The following is a 17053-nucleotide window of genomic DNA, read 5'->3' as shown; positions in this document are numbered from 1 at the left end:
AGAGTGCCACGCGCGACGGGTCGGGGGACCTGTCGCGCCGATTGTGGCGGATGGCCCTCCTCTCGTGTTCTGAGGAGGGTTTCATCATAGGGTGATGGGAGGGGTCTAAGATATGACCCCTCCCTACACGAGTCGAGCCCCTACCAAGGGGCTCCCTCCTAGCCGGGCCGTGGATAAACTAACGTAGATGCCACGGTCCGGTTGGACGTAGGAGAACACCGCGGGGTTTAGTGGGTAGTCCGGTCTTGTTCCCAGGCCGGGAGTCCCACACGAAACCGTCCCTGCTGCCCCCGCAGCACGGACGGCGAAGTGCATAAACGCATTCCCCGCGTTAACAAAAAAAAAAAAATGAAATAAGTATCATTGTAAACAAAAATTTAGAGACGAGTGGTTAAAAGACTATAGTTTCAAAACTTGGCTGAAATGTGACGCAAAAGACCCGTATCGTGCAGTTTGTGTTATGTGTGATGCAAAATTGATAGCTGACACAGCACCAGTTGCGTTAACTTCAAACAGTGAAGAAAAAACTTACAGCGCCATCTTTTATGGAGTAGCGGAGACAACATCAACGGTCATAGTGAAATTAATATTTTAAACAAGGATTGGTACATATGGTAAGTAAATTGTAAATTCAACGCATATACAAAAGTTATGTTATTCCTGCAATTCGAAATAATTTAATTAATTAATGTGTGTGTTTAATTCTTCTTTCTACTTGTTTTGCTTATTTCTCTAATCAGTATAGTTATACCTACTACTATTAGTTTAATGTGGTTAATTTTAACTTGCGGTACATTTGCGAGAATTTAACGCTTTAACGATTAACAGTTACCTTTGAAATTAATTGACCACCTATGTCTTCGGCCTTCTGCCTTCTTTATAAGGAGGGGTGTGAGGAAGTCGATATAGACTAGCTACAACTCAGGCACAACAAGGGACTGCTGTTTCAGGCCCAGGTGCTTTATTCTGGGTCCGTAGCTCAAAACTGAGGAATGTTACACACATGTGTGATTGTTCATTTTGGCCAAGATATCTCTATGACCAAAGAAAACATACCAAAGACTTAACCTACAAATAAATAAAACAACAACACACAGAGTACTCTTATAGAGTTTATTAATTTGTTCTTTGAACATGAAATTTTACGTCACAAACATTGGCACCTTGTGTCTTGTTCATTATATTTTTAAAGGTATATTAAATACTTTATTTAAGCAACTTTTCTCTAAAATATATTTTTATTTTATTTGATTAGGTACTGTAGTCGGGAATCACAAAGTAATAGGGGAATGTCGAAGAGGCCGAGCGACCGTACCGGAGCCGGACCAGGGCCGGACGAGGGCCGGACCAGGGCTAGACCAGGGCCGGACCAGGGCTAGACCAGGGCCGGACACTGCGCGGCCCGCACGCACACAGGCGCCCACAACATCATCTCTCACATACAATATAACCTAAGTTGTACTTTTATTACCTAAAAATAAATTAACTCTCTCGTCAATACTTCATCTATCACAAACAGATGTTATATGAGTCAAGTCCGGGTTCCGGTTCTATCATATAACGTCTTAAAGAGACAAAGACGAGCTAACGACGTAAACTAACCAATTTTACACAATAATATAAATATAGTTAACACCTAACATCACAACAGGAGGAACGACGTACGTTCCGAAACTAATACAGAAGGAAAAATAATGTTTCGCAAACTCGGTCCGCGTGGGCGTGTGCGGCGGAGGAGGCGGAGGATGCGGAGGCGAGCGGAGGAGGCGGAGGTGGCGGAGGCGAGCGGAGGCGCGTCACGGGAGCGGCGGCGGCTTGTCGGGCGGCGCGCGGCCGTCCGCGGCCAGCAGACGATCCAGCTCCTCGTCCTCGTAGAAGACGACGAAGTGCTCCGGCTTGGCGACCGCCTCGAAGATGGAGCACACGGAGGGCTTGACGTTGTAGAAGTAGAGCGGCTGGCGGCGCGCGTGGAAGTCGGCGGTGAGCTGCTCGATGCTCTTGGCGGCCGTGTAGTCGGCGCTGTAGATGTGCGTGCACTCGAGCACCACGGGCACGGCGCCGTCCGCCGCGCACTTGTTCACCAGCCGGCGCACGTACTCCACGGAGGGGAACATCAGGCACCGGTCGGGCGTGATCATCAGGTACTCCACGCCGCCCTCCGTCTGCAAGGTGACACGAGCGACGTGTTGATCACTGGAGTAGTGCAGAATCCGGTGCGAGTGGTGGTGGTCAGGGAGGAGGCGTACCTTGAGCAGCTCCACGGAGAGCTTGGGCCGCGCGGCGTGGTACAGAATGAAGATGATGTTGACCACGACGCCGGTCAGGATGCCCAGCTCGAGCGGCAGCGTCAGGCACAGCACGAACGTGCCGACGCCCGGCACCAGGTCCAGCTCTGCGTGATCAAACATTTTTTTTTTCTGGTACAATATACCGATCAAAATTAATTTGCGTAGAATATGACCGGTGTCGTTCATGTCATAGTTCTATTTCAAAGAATAAAAGAGCAATAAAAAAAAATTGACACTAAAGCAAAGGAGACATCGTAAAAAAAAAAAAAATATATATATATATATTAAAGACGCCATTGGGCGTCAACAGGGAACATATTAGGTAGAAAGAGCGAGGACACAGGGGCACTGACTTTTGGCGCGCCACATCGGCTTGATGACATCGTACTCGACCATGAAGAGGATCGCGGAGATGATGACCGCCGCCAGCGCCGCCTTGGGGATGAACTCGAAGTACTGCGTGAAGAACTGCAGAGCCAGAATTACCATTGCGCCTGAAATGGATGCAAGCCGGGCTTAAATATTTTAAAAGATACAATATTGGTGGCGGAGAGGTTAAGAGGTCGGTCCACCGGTTCGATCCGCACCTTGCACCTATGTTGTTAGATTTTCGAATTACGTATTATGCGGCGCTCTTACTGTGAAGGAAAACATCCTGATGCTATCTGTGGATATGACGAAATTTAAATATATGGATGAAAAAGTCGACGCATTGGGCCACGCCGGCCGATCAGTTACCTGAGGTCTGCAGCCACCACTGACTCGGGGTAGGCTCTGAACCTCCGGTAGGGGTACATGTATGAGCACAAATTGAGCAAACGAGTGAACTACCTGTGTAGATGCCATTGAGCGTGGTCTTGACGCCGGAGCCGTTGGAGACGACGGAGCGCGCCAGCGAGCCGCCGCCGGGGTACGCCTGCATGAAGGAGTTTCCCACGTTCACCACGCCCAGCGCTATCATCTCCTGCGTGGCGTCGATAGTGCGCCCGTCGGAGAACGCCTTGCAGATGGCGATGTCCTCAAGCAGCACGATCAGCGGGATCACCAGCACGCCCGAGCCCAGCTCGGACACCATCTCCAGGAAGTCGGCCGTCGAGTTGTCCGCACGCACGTAGCTGAAGGGCGGCAGCTGCGGCGCCGGCACGCCCGACGGGATGCTGCCTGCACGCATCTTACCGTTACCGCGCTATCCTCACACGACCCCATCTTACAAACTACATATGTTAGTTTGACAGCGATGTTATGTGCTATGTGTAGGGCTAACTGCAACTCGCCTTGCACCCCCGCGACACCCGCGCGGCTCACCACCACCCCGACTGAGAAACTTTGACCGCGCGGCACAAATCTTTTGTATAATATTGTTCAGTTAAGACGCGCCGTTTGAGGCGGATAAATCAAAGACAAGTAAATAGTTCGGCAAGGATTGGAGCGCGTATATCACCGCCAGCGAAGGCGGGAGGTGCGGGCGGTGCGGGCGGTGCGGGAGGTGCGGGCGGTGCGGGCGGTGCGGGCGGCTACACTTATGCTTCTGTTTGTACGATCTCAACTGTAACAATCACAATCACGACAGAGGCCAAACAGACTCTATCCGTTCAGCGTAACACTTCTTAGTATGATAAATGTTTTTTTTTTTTAGATAAATTCCTATAATGGTATATTATACTAAATAAATTATAACGATTTAAAGAATATAATAAATGTTAGTTAATTTTTGATGACTATGTATGGGTCTAATGGGATCGAGTCCAAGCTGCCGACTACTGCTACAACTGCTGTACTACGAGGGGGTGATCGAGGTAATGGCGATACTGACCGCCTCGCGCGTTGTCGGCTGCCGGGAGCATTAACAGAAAGCGAACATTACGTATACGGGAGGTACACAATGGACAGTAGGAGGAGGAGGAGGAGGAGAAGGAGAAGGAGGAGGAGAAACACGAACCCATGAGGCGGACGGGCGAGGCGCCGTAAGCGGCGACGAACCAGGCGCCCAGCGAGCCGGTGGCCACGACCACGATGGCGTTGCGGCAGGTGGCCAGCAGCCACAAGCACTTGTTGGCCACCTTCTGACGCGTGCTGGGCCCGCCCTCACACGTTGCACCCAGTTTTATCATTCCAATTTTCTGTGAAATATAAGAGTTTTACTTTAAAGATATTTTTCATTAAAAAAAGTATAGAAAAACTTGGTGTCAAAAAATTATTACACCACGTCAAAGTTGGAGCAAGAACCTTAGAAGAAAAAGTTTAATTATTTTATTTTTATTTTGTTCCTACGTGATTTAACAAAAAAAAGGCAAATAGGTGCTAAAGCCCAATAATTACACTTTAAAAAAAAAATACCTTTAGTTCTATTGAAAATCGCGTTACATTTTTCTTCGGGTTGGATTTAGTCGATAAATATTGAGGTCTTCAACCTCTATAAGGCTTTTGATACGTCAATTAAGAAACACGCTATTAGTAAACCGTAAGATTTGGCGGAGTTGGTGCATATTAACATATGTGGACAAGATCTCGTGGCTCACCCTCAAGCCGAGCAGCAACGCGATGCACGAGAAGCCGAGCACGGGGTCCCACAGTGCGGCGCCGTGCAGGTTGCGGAAGATGGAGATCCACTGCTGCAGAAAGGTGCTGCCGGTGACGCTGATGGCGAACAGATCCTTGACCTGCGAGGTGGCTATCATGAGCGCGACGGCGGAGGTAAAGCCAGAGGACACGGGCCCGGAGACGAAGTTGACGAGGAAACCCAGGCCGAGCACGCCCATCAGCAGCTCCACCAGGCCCGTCAGGAAGTTGAGCAGCACCGCCTTCTCGACGACGCCCCCCGCTACCTGCCAGGTGAGCAGCGAGGCGATGGCGGTGGGCCCAGCGGGCACGGCGCGGCACCCGCCTAATACGATGTATATGAAGCAGCCTAGGAAAGAGCCGTAGAGGCCGTGCTGCGGCGGTAGACCCGCGATGTTGGAGTACGCCAGCGATTGAGGGATGACGGTCAGGCCCACCGTGACGCCAGCAATCAGGTCACCGAGGGCCTTCTCCGCGTTGTACCTGCGGGCACATGGCATAAAACATAGTCGCGGTGTGTAACAAGTGGCGGGCGACAGCTAGTTATTAAAATAAAGTAGTCATAAGAGTGGGATGAGAATATACTAACTGCGGCAGCCAGGCGGTGATGGGCACGCGCTTGTGCAACGTCTTGCGGTTGAGGCGACGTCGCAGCGCCACACGCCATCCCTCGCCCGGCGCGCCCTCCGACACTGCACAGTCAAACATTGCGATGACGCGCTCGCTCACACACAGCGATCGGAGCTGCGTGTGTGCAGCGTGCGCCCCGAGAGTGGCGGTCGAGCTCACGGCTACACTCCTCGATTCGATTACCTTCCCCGATTCCTAACTACGCCGGCGCCGTCCGTAATACACCGTATTGTGTCGCGTCGAGAAAAATATAAACGGAGGTGAATCAAATAAAATTGCAGTGAAATCGTGACCTATCGGCTGTTGAAAGTACTATCGGCATACTTTTGTTTTATAGCTGAAACAGAAGTGGCCGAGGCGGTCAATAAATGAAAGAAGCGACAACGAGAACATTAGATGTAACGGTTACCACCAGGAGGGTGGAGGGGAGGGTGCGGGCGTGTTTATAACTCACATATGTAGTCGTTGCTGGCATGCTTGTCGTCGGGCGGCGGCAACGAGCCCGAGGAGGCGTTGTGTTTGCGGCGCGGGATCATCCTGCAACAAGGTGGAGGTTAGTGAGCGCTTTTAACAAATAATTTGGTGTCCTCATTTGGCAAGAATTAGTCAGCAGTAAGCAGTCAGATATCGGCCGTCGTCTGTCAAATGTTAGCTGTCGTCTGTCATCAGCCGGCACTCGCCACCAGAAATGGAAATTAATTATACGATTCTAGAGCACGCCAATATATTGTGCTCATCCGATGCGGGCTACAACTATTTTAATTATTGCAATGCACAATACAGTGCATTTCAAATAAGAATATGCACGTAGCCACGACATATTGTAACGACATAACATTCACATCGGATAAAATATTCACGGATCAAAATAGACGTTTGCGCGATCGCCCGGTTCAAAACGTTTAAACCTACTTGATGTAGGGAGTAAATCGAGACCTCCGCCACATACATAGATGTGAATGTTCCCTTATAACTACATATCTTTGAAATTTTGCGAGCGCCGCCTACTCCCGCGAACGCGAGATAAATATGTACAAGCACCAAGTTGCACCACGATGCCTGTTGTTGCGTGTGGCAGCTTCCGTTATCCTGTTTCCAAGCAGCGGAGTACACTTCGCGGCCTATAAGTAGCCACGTCAACACTCGACATCGAACGATACGTGCAGCCTTATGTTTTATTCAGAAAATTAAGACGTGCAGAATAATGAGACACCGTAACACAAACAGTTGCCCTGATCGAAAAATTTTCAAAGGTAAACAAAAACTTTATTTCTCTATTTATTAAAAAGATACACCAATTGTATGACTCGGAACACTATGATAAACAAATAACAAAAGCAGAGGACACGCAGATGACAGGCGAACACAGTTTTTACGAGAAAAGAAAATACACTATATTTAAGCAATGTATACAGCTATTTAAGCAATTTCAAGTGAAGATTAAGATATAAAAAAAAAGAAATAATTGGTTCAGTTTACAATGACATAATAGTTTATGATTTATATATAAAGGTTATGATGCCTAAATATAAATGGACAAAGTAAACAGTCGATCGGACACGTAAGTAATGAATTACTTGTGCATAACAAATAGTGTGTGAGTGAGTCAAAGTTAAGTCATGAGGGAAACATAATCCGATCCGCACTCGACACAACACAACACAACATTAGCGACGTCAGGTATTTATCGCACGCACACAGGCGGGGAGGCGCGGGGAGGCGCGGTGCGGCGCGGGCGACCACCAGAGCACGAGCAGATCACTAGCAAAGGGGATTTTAGTTCGATAATTTAGATTGAAAACATTTTATCTTTTTACAAAACACGATCGCATGAATTGTCTTTGTCCTTCAAACTGCAACTTGTTTGATACAAAGTAGCCTTACTTATTTTTTTTTAGAAAAATAAATTCTTCTCATAGTTTTAGACATTATTTGTTAGACCTTTGGCGCGAATGGTGCGCTTTTTATTGCCAAGTTATGTTAGTGTCAGAATGATTAGTGAGGGGACATAAACGTCGACGTTTTAGTAAGGCTAGTGATGCGCCAGTGCACCGACATAGTGTCGAATTTTCTTACTAACAATAGAAACCAAAGTGATAAGAAATAACTAGACACCGCTCAGCAGCAGCAGCAGTACAGAGCCGCAGTCGCGGTTGCGCTCGCGTCCTCTGAACGGTTCGCTCCCACGGCATTTCTATATAACTTTGCCTTAAACTTGAACTTTGGTTTAAACACATTTTGAAGAACCATATATTTGGTACAATTTAATTTTTTTTGTGTTTATTATATTCTTCTTGGGTAAGTAGATGGGTGTTAGGAACGACTTAGAGCGCGACATTAATATATGTATATGAAATAGCAATTCGATTGTACAAAAGCGTACTACATCCACAAGTGTAAACAAAATAATATTACGTAATGCACTTTGCCGTACGTCTGTTTGTAGCTTTTCCACAAAGGTTGTTTTTCTTTTTTAGCGCTGATTGTGACCGCTGGACTGGAATAATGTAAATCAGGCATCATGGGCGCCGTCAGCCGATGATCTAGGGTAGATCTTTCAGCTTCTATTTATATAATCTTTTTCGATATAGTTCTTATATCTAGGGGGGTGGGCTACACCTTCCTATCCCCTCTCCTGGACGACAATCATGCCAAGCATATTGTAAACGAAGCATTACTCTGTTTGCAGTAGAAAAAGCAGTGATAACAAATATAATATTATTGTACGCGTGTGTCAGGAAGTGTTAGAAGTTTCACCTGGCACCGGCTGGAAGCTAATGTTCTTGTGTTAAATATTCTACTAACTCGATGACTAATTACTGTTTTTTTAGTACCTATCCCAAAGGGTATTTTTTTAAGAAATTGATTCACTTAATAGAAGTTATTTTTGCGTTATTCCAGAACACGTAGGAGTAGGAGACGAAAGACAAAGGAGTCGAGATCGAGATGTTCGCTGGTCACGTGACGGTCCACATTCAAGCGGACTTTTTCATTTCACCGGCGAATCTCACCTCGCCTTTACATCTATTGAAGCAACACATATTAGCAGCCTCGTACCTCGCCCACCGACACCTTGAACTCGGGCGCACTTGTACCTTTTAAGTAGGATCAGACGAATCCCTTGGACGATTTGGAAGGTCGCAGGTGGGCCGCAGCGCACCAGGCTTCGGTTGGATGAAGCTGTCCGGGTAACGGGCACTCACTTGCGCTGCTGTGCTGGCGGGGCGGGACGTCAGGAGCGCATGCCGGGCTGCTGCTTGAGGGTGCTCGGAGTTTGTGCAATCTTGACGGCGATCGGTGTTACTGCGCTGAAGCGCGATGCGCGATGAACGGCGTGCAAGCAAAATACGTCCAAACGCCGACGCGGCCCGCGCGCTACTGCCGCTTGCCGGCTGCCGTTGCCTCCGCCACCCTCTACCGAGCGAGCTGCCGGGCCGCCGGCGGCGAGCCGGGCACGCGCGAGATGCGTCGCGGAGGCTGCGCACCTCCCCGCTCCAGCCTGCATATGACGTCATGATCGGCGGGATGCGCGACGGGCGACACCCAATAGCAAAAACGTTGTGACGTTTTATTACTTACCAATCGATGAATGATTCCGTTCAACTCATAGTCATATATAACATATAAAAAGTATTCCGAAGCAAAAGATTGGGGAAAATGCAACTTGTATGGAACACTGCATCAATAGTTACTATACTATATCTATTCAAATTGAAAATTCTTTATTAGCGGCCAACAGAAATCTGTGCATGCATATGCACATAGAGCACCAACAACTTAACATACAAATAAAAAATAACGCGCAAAATGTTTTTTTTGTCATGATCATGTGACATGAAATGCTCTTCTTGAGCAAGACAAAGGAGCCGTTGGCTCAGTTTGCTAACACAATATTTCGGTATTTAATTAGGGATTTATAAATCAATTTATATAATCAAAGGCACATCATGAGTTTATAATCTTTAATTTACATAAATATACATTCATACATATAAGTTATAACATCTCGCCGTCTTGTCTCAACTGAGTGACATCTCATTAGTCTATAATCTACAACACAAAACGACATTTCGAAAATAGGCTCTCGATAAGATTCAAGAAGTCTGTCTATACGTCACTAAGTAATGGCGACGTGGCGACGTGGCGGAGTTGCAGCTGGCAGCAGCGGCGGCGCCTACCTGCGTCCCGCGCACATTGTTCTCGCTTACCCTCAGTGCTGCGGAAACGCAGTTGTATGTATGCCATTTTTTCCAAACATTCTCTTTTGAACACAACACGACGTCAAATGAATCACCGACCGGTTTTACCGAGCCAATAAAAAATAACAAAGGAGTGTAAAACGGTCTTGGATTTATTTAGATTTGTCAATTTTTTGTTCGCGTGAATTAATATTCTCGCGCGAGTCGGCGCGGCGGCGGCGCGGCGGCGACGACGAGGCTTCAATACATTAGTCGCACTAAACACTGACCGTAGATATTCAATTCGTATATTGCCAAAACACTGTTAAGAACAAAAACATATTTAGCCGGAACAAACGCGGCTTGCGGACAGCGATGCAGACAAACAATTATTTAAATTAAATAGTTTTTCGGTAACGCAAACAACACGTACACAAAATATGATTATTTTTTTTCAATTCAATACACTCAAACGTTTCTTGACGTTTACATAAAAGTAAAACAAGGGAACTAGCCATGATTCGTATCGTAAGCTACAAAGTATAATTAATAGATAATTAAATAACCGGAGCGGAGGTCGTTTAGTTGGCTAAGTTTAGTATAAGGGATTTATTTACGCCGGCTGTGTGGGGACTGGTCAGTTTTTAATATTTGTAATAAACCATCGCTTGCTCCCACCTTATGATAAATGTTGATGTGATCGAAAGATGGTACGCGCTAGCTCAGTAAACGCCTGTTATTCACTCTACTCTTAATCATACTTGAACGGCCAACCCTGCCGCCAGCAACATGTTCCACTCGTTTACCCACACACAACGAACGAGGATTCAGGACATGTTAGGACGTCGACTCTGAAAGGACGGACACCTGCCGTATATCTAAATTTCCGATGGTGTATGCGCCAGTGCTCAAGGCTAACTAAATTTAGATATTGGTCACCTATCTTTTTGACCCGCCTCTCATTCGAATCTTGAGCCGCCAGTTGGTAGTTGTCTGCGCATTCCTAGATAACACAACAACCCACTCGGCCGTATCTTTGCTTTGTGTAAAGCAAAAGCTGTCATGTAAAATACCTTTGGAAGAACTCCAAGCTTCCTAATCCCTACCTTCACCTTAAATTTGATGAAACGCCCTTAGTTAAGATTCGCATACTGTGCTGACTTATGTATGTGTATAGGGTATATCCCGCTGAGCGGAGCACAATTCAAATGCATACCTAAATATTTAACAATATCTAACACCTGTACATAGTAAATAAATCACGCTGCGCCTCTTGTTCATCTGAGGAAGTCAGTAGTCATCAGTAAAATGGCGCGCGGCGGTCTCGGAGCGGTGGCATTGAAAGCGGCCTTCACCAGGACTGCTTTGCGGTTAATCAATTGTATAATTATTAAATTAAACTGTTTACGGTTCTGAAAACAGTTTATAATTCGCGCTATCTTCGATAGCTATTATAATTTTCCTTGAAATTGTACTTAGCTAGAGCGCAATATTGTTAATAGATATAACAATGTTTAATAAAATGATTTCAATAAACACAACAGCAGGAGCGGCGGCGACGCGTTCTCCTTTTCACTCGGTACAGTAGTTTTCTTTAATTTAGAATGAACAATACAACATTTGTAATAACGCGGGCCCGTTAGTTAGTTGGTTGAGATCGTCTCATAAAAAACAGATATACTGATATTAATTATAAAAAGATTCATGTAATTTCCTACATATTGTTTTGAGTTATATACGATGTAACTTCAAAACGAGCAAATGGATCGGGATACATAGTTTACCTAATTGTTAAGAATGCAGTTATGAAGTAAGTACTATAATTGATTGAAAGCTATTTGAGAAATCAGTCGCACTACTTTACCTATTTTAGGGTAAATCTATGGTGAGCGGTGGGGAGCGGTGGTGAGCGGTGGGGAGCGGTGGGGAGCGGACACATGGCTCAGCGCCGCGCTGCGCACGCGGCATTCGCGAGCGCATGGCGGCGGAGGAGCCTGCGGAGGAGGGGAGCAGTCATGTGACTGGCGACCCACTCGACCACTTTTATTTTCCCGTTGCGGCACGTGGTGTCTCCCCGCTGGCCCCCGCCCCGCTCGACCCCCTGCCCACGTTTCGAGAAAACCAGTTTGTTTATGCAAGCTGACAAGATGTGCAGCGCACGTCGCAACGCCGCAAAATGATTAGGGTAAAAAACATTGATTCTAGAAGTACATATATGTAAGGTAGATAAAATGAATTAAATTGTTTACATTATTTTTAGTGTAAGCTAATTATTTAAAAAAGCAGGAAGCACGATTTACATTGTGATACTAAATATGTACAACAATATTTTAATATATATTAGTTAGCGTTAGCCTATGATATAGGTACTACGAGTACATTAAGTATTCGGTATGGAAATGTTTCCACACTACACACAACTTGACTTCACTTCAGGCACTTCAATGTCATTTATCTGTAAGGATTGTTATACATAGTAAGTATAGCGTGGCAAGGGAGCATTAGAGACGCAATAATCACTGCAAACAATCAACAATGAGAACGAAATCGCCGCGTTCAGATAAACCACAGGGCAACATGTTATGTGTGTGTGACATACAATAGTACATACAATAAAATATGTATATGAACATTCAGCAAAACAATAAGATAAACCTAATCATCATTTGTTCTATTTATCTTTAAGAAATAATCAATAAACATTTGTAATGTTGTCGATAAGCATGTGTGTGTTATTTTTGTTAGCATTACATTTCTGTTTAGTCAATTTGTTGTAAGGTGTTCCGTCCCAACAGATCTCTATATACAAACAGAATTCATATCGTCAACATTTGTGTAATATCATCTTAATCTAATCTATTCTATCGTGCACTTTACATGACACGATTGACACTTGTTACCATTCTCAAATATTTACTGTGCATTGTGTGGCTTTATGCTGTCATATAAGATTTGAACGACAATGGACTACACTAATGTACTTACAAACATATCTCTAGGTCTACGTCATTTCCTTATCCAATATGAATAATAATAAATATTTCCGTGTACCGTGTTTTCTGCTAAAGCCGTCCAAAACACGCAACGATATCCTGCATTATGACCGTCCTGCAGGAATGCGTCCTAAAGGTACATAAGTACTTACTGAGGTCGCCACTTATCCTGAAAGCAACTTCCAATTGCTGATCGCTGGCGTGAGCATTCTTTTTGCCCTGCTTGGCCGCGGCGTCGGCAGCGGGCGGCGAAAGTCCTCCAATGAAGTGGAGTCCACGGCCCATCAGAGTGTCGCCTGTAAACTATGTTGCTACTTGTCCTAACACTTTTATACAGCACACATATAAACACCGCCGTGTGTTCTGCCGCGCTCAAATATGCGTTGTCGAGGATACCCGCGATCGGGAAGTCCCGCGAGGCGGAAAGTCTGCGCTGTGAAATGCGCGCGCGCGGTCACATGGCCCAGCTCCAAACAAAAACCCATAAAAGCAATAGTCGACATTCAAACATACTATTACACCTTTTTAATTTTAGTTTGTTTAGTGCAAATAATTGCAAAATAATCTTATAAGTAGCATAAAAATATTATAAGCAGGTAAAATCACATGCAATTTGGTAAAGAAGTACGAAAAACTTCAATTGCAGTCACAAATTAAGCAGTTATGTAAAAAACCTTTAAGTATATATTATACTAAGAAGTATATAGAAATAAACTAAACTTTTATTATTCGTTTGTAGATTCAAATGAAACATTCGACCGACAACGCCGCGCCGCGCCCTTGCCGTCCGCCCCTGCCTGCCTCCCCATCACATAACATTTCCTTCTCCAGTTCAGTTTCTTTTTTCAGTAACATTGACAAAAATAATTTATTTATTTATAACGATCTTTTGAGAGAGCCGTTTTTAGGCGATATGCATTTACTGTTACATGTTACACTTGATCGGTTTCCCCTTCAAATGTTTGAAAAAAAATGTCGATAAACTTATACCTTTTTGTATGGGATGGATTCACGAATTGAAAAATCTTTTAAGCTATATAAGGAAATTCAGTTGCTCAGTAAAATTTTGGCTCGCGGACGAAAACGAAAGCGTGCCTGTGGTCCCGTCCTGATGCGTTAGAGGAACAGAGAGGTTTAGTGGGTATGCCTCCGATAAGGAGGAGAATCCCACATAACTACCGCGTCCCCCCCGAGGCGCGGAGTATACATAAAGCATTCCTCTCTGGAAAAAATTAAAGGTTTGAGAAGTGCGGGGTACCGAGTGCGGCGGGCGAGCATAGTTCACATAGCACTTAGCATGGAGCATTCGGTTGCTCCCCGCATGTGATGTTTTGAACAATGATAGATGCCAGCAACAACTCTGTTATACGAAAGGACCGACTTGACCCCTGAAGTACAACGACCACGAAGATGTCAGAGCAAAGCGTTACATATATCTCATAACAGATATTTACGTGTGCTCAGTCCCGTCTTTAGAAACTAATGCGCGGTAGAATTTCACACAACGCATGCGGGCCCTAACGACGAATGAAAACGTTTCGCACATGCGAGCTCTACGGCATGCGTGAACAGAAATCTGTCGTTCCTCGCATGCGGGCTCTAAAGACTGATTTCATTGCGACATTACACTAGTGACCTCCAGAAAACGTTTTATTTTTTCAGCAGAACGGGGGGAGTCGGGCATGCGCCGCGTCGCTAACTGCCGGCGTCGCCGCTCTCTCAGTTCACGGTCAAACGCTTCAATACTAGGAATTATGAATTATCGATAAAATATCCATTTAACTATTTCTTATCCTTCTGCGTTTACCTTCTACAGTTACTCATCGAATCGAATACATGTTATTTCAATTGATTCCCCACACGCCCATGAGAACTTAGCCTTAAACTTGGACATCAGCAGAATGCTGACGTCACACTTCGCACTTCGTCAAACACCTAAAATTATTATTAGCATATAAATTAAAAATTATAATAACAAAATATTTTTCCATTTAAAACGTGCTATAAGGAAATGTGTGTCGCTTTACGTAGTTCTCGTATTATTTTCCGCATTCGTTTTTCGTTCGCATATCGTCCGTGGTCATAGACGGCGTTCGCCCGACGACGACGACGATAACAATCTTTTATTGACCATACAAATTATGTATAAATAAAGAAATTAACATTTGCTACATAAAATAATTTATTTTATGAGTTAAACAAGAATAACTATAAAGTTTATACTGTAGACAAACATTCATCAATAAATTATGAAGCGAAGATTTAAACATACCAGGTCGGTAGCCAGTCGGCAGCAGGCAGCCGCCAGCATTCCTGATACGAAAATCGCTATCGGCGATCTGACATCGCACTGAGGCTTATCTCACTCACAGTCGCAGAACTAACTCGCGGATCGAATGGAAAATTTGCAGGCGCAGCGATCGCGGCCTTGTCACACTTGTCCTTGCCTTAAGGTGTTGTTGTGTGAATACTCCACTCGGCCCCATTGTGTTCAGCGTAGTGCGCCTCCCTTCGCATCCCTGCGCAAACGCCCGTATGATGTTCCGAATCGCTGAGATTTTTGAAAATCATAATACAAGTGAGTAAGAGTACTCACTTACTCAAGTATAACACATTTTCGTTTTCTGTAACGAACTAACAAGGGTGATATGTTACAAAATGTTCCGCGTTATCAATGAACTGACCGCTACATTGCATAGAAGAACGGAGTCATGACAAATCCCCGCACGCCTTTTGCACCGCTCCCCGCACATGCTTGCTGACTCAGTTCGCACCACTCGTTTTTGGTTCCGGCGAAATGTTTGTTTTTTCAAGGCGCCGTCGAGTGCTTCTTCTCCGCTCCGTCTGTTGCGCGTAGTCTGATCCGAGGAATGCACCAAAGGTAAGGAGATCGAGGGCGAGGAAAGAGTGTCTCATACGACCGCGGCGGCGTTTATTTTTTATATATTATAAGGTGGCAAGCGAGCGAGCGGCCACCTAATATCGCTGAAATAGCGAAGTGGCCGTTATCCAACGACATACGCAATTGCATATGCGTTGCCTACCTTTAATCGTCGGAGAAGAGGATGCACAGAAAGAAAAAATATTTTCCCCTTCCATGCATCCTCTTATCTGGAAAGTCCACTTCCACTTCCCATCCTTTCCTTATAAGAAAAAGGGTGGGAAGGGAAAGAGGACTGAATTAGGCCTCCGGGATGCACACTCATCAGACGAAACGCGGAATTGCTACCACTTCACGCCTTTCTTCTGTGTGGTCGTGGTATTTCACCGGGCGAGCCGGGCCAATTCGTGCGAAGATGTTAAAGCGGGCTCTACCACTGTTAAACTACCACTGCGTACGCAGGGGACAAGTAAATTCTAGGAATTTTTTAAAAAGGGGAAGGATACAAACGAGCAGAGTGCCGCCAAAAGTTATTAGATCCGACGATTGACGACATTCCCTATAGCAGAAAAACTGCAGATGCTTTGCCGTTCTTTGAGGAGAAGTACACTATTATCTTTCCTTGATGACCCTAGGTCGTTACTATTTAGATATACCGCTATTGCTCGTCCAGATATGTCATCAGCTGGCAATTAATGATAGAGTCCATTGTCTTGGAGAGCAAAGAAGTTATGGCAATAGGCCTGCAGTACGTCGGATCCGAGCTGTCGCAGTAAGCGAAGAGATGCGTTAAGTCCCTTGCCAACTCAGGAGCATGTGTCTTAGCACAACAGTTACATTAGTAGTTTTAGTACGACGAGGATCTTACGGCAGTTGAGATTGATAGACAACTGGTAGTTTTTAGTGTTACCACTAAGCAAAATCTTCCGAAATCTTTCCATTTTGAATATAAATAGAAACTAAGCAAAGAATTTCCAACGTATAACTTGAGTGCCAGTAGTAGGCACTCGCTTACTATTTAAATTTCGACATAAACCCAATTTTAACTAAATTCTGAATAAACTACGGTCGACTGGTATCGCACGAGGGAAGGGTAAGCGATGCTTCCTCAGCGCAGAGGCTAGGGTTTAAAGTGACCACACCGCGCCGCCCCGCGCCTCCCCGCGCCGCCACAGCTGCACGCTGTACAATATAATGTTTTATTGATAACGATCGATGTTTCGTATTTCAACGAACAACAACAACGCGTACCAAGCGAAACTAGACTTTAATAGAACAAATTGAAAGAATTGGTTATCAACTACATTCGTTGTATTTATAACAAGCGAGCACAGGTCAATTACTTTACATATGAACTTTGGTACAGTACCTACTTATAGCTGTTGTCGCGAGTTTCGAAGTTGCGGGTTGCGGAGTTGTGGCGTAGAGAAAATGTTCGATCGAATGAAAGGCTTATGCAATAATAACAATCAGCACATGGTGCTACACAGCTCGTATGAACAAGGAACGTAGAATCGTTAAGAA

The 17053-nt window shown here is 45.2% G+C and overlaps 1 protein-coding gene across 4 annotated transcripts; it reads right to left on the bottom strand.

Annotated features, from left to right (window-relative positions):
- Positions 1–1094: 1094 nt before the first annotated feature.
- Esp (Epidermal stripes and patches) lies at positions 1095–14997 on the bottom strand. Of its 4 annotated transcripts, none has more exons than XM_013316896.1 (9): positions 14921–14997; positions 5932–6014; positions 5437–5539; positions 4808–5330; positions 4228–4408; positions 3120–3449; positions 2642–2782; positions 2247–2392; positions 1095–2162 (listed from the first exon to the last, which is right to left on the bottom strand). In XM_013316896.1, exons 2-9 carry the CDS (start codon positions 6011–6013, stop codon positions 1797–1799), a joined length of 1872 nt encoding a protein of 623 aa, XP_013172350.1. In that variant the 5' UTR covers position 6014; positions 14921–14997; the 3' UTR covers positions 1095–1796. The 4 variants fall into 4 exon arrangements, with proteins under 4 accessions (XP_013172350.1, XP_013172347.1, XP_013172348.1 ...); XM_013316893.1 differs by lacking the exon at positions 14921–14997 and adding an exon at positions 8573–8924; XM_013316894.1 differs by lacking the exon at positions 14921–14997 and adding an exon at positions 8681–8924.
- Between the last annotated feature and the right edge of the window lie 2056 nt (positions 14998–17053).

The sequence above is a fragment of the Papilio xuthus genome, unplaced genomic scaffold, assembly GCF_000836235.2.
Source record: "Papilio xuthus unplaced genomic scaffold, Pxut_1.1 DF826945.1, whole genome shotgun sequence".
NCBI classification, from domain to species: domain Eukaryota; kingdom Metazoa; phylum Arthropoda; class Insecta; order Lepidoptera; family Papilionidae; genus Papilio; species Papilio xuthus.
The sequence above is the reverse complement of the archived record's forward strand: the minus strand, read 5'-3'. Positions and strand labels throughout refer to the sequence as shown.

What these genes read in the sequence shown, in the direction of transcription:
- Esp (XM_013316896.1), bottom strand. Translation starts at nt 6,013, where the DNA reads ATGATCCCGCGCCGCAAACACAACGCCTCCTCGGGCTCGTTGCCGCCG. An exon ending in TGCCAGCAACGACTACATAT is followed by an intron (nt 5,540 to 5,931) that starts GTGAGTTATAAA and finishes TTGACTGTGCAG; the next exon opens with TGTCGGAGGGCGCGCCGGGC. An exon ending in TCTCCGTGGAGCTGCTCAAG is followed by an intron (nt 2,163 to 2,246) that starts GTACGCCTCCTC and finishes GTCACCTTGCAG; the next exon opens with ACGGAGGGCGGCGTGGAGTA.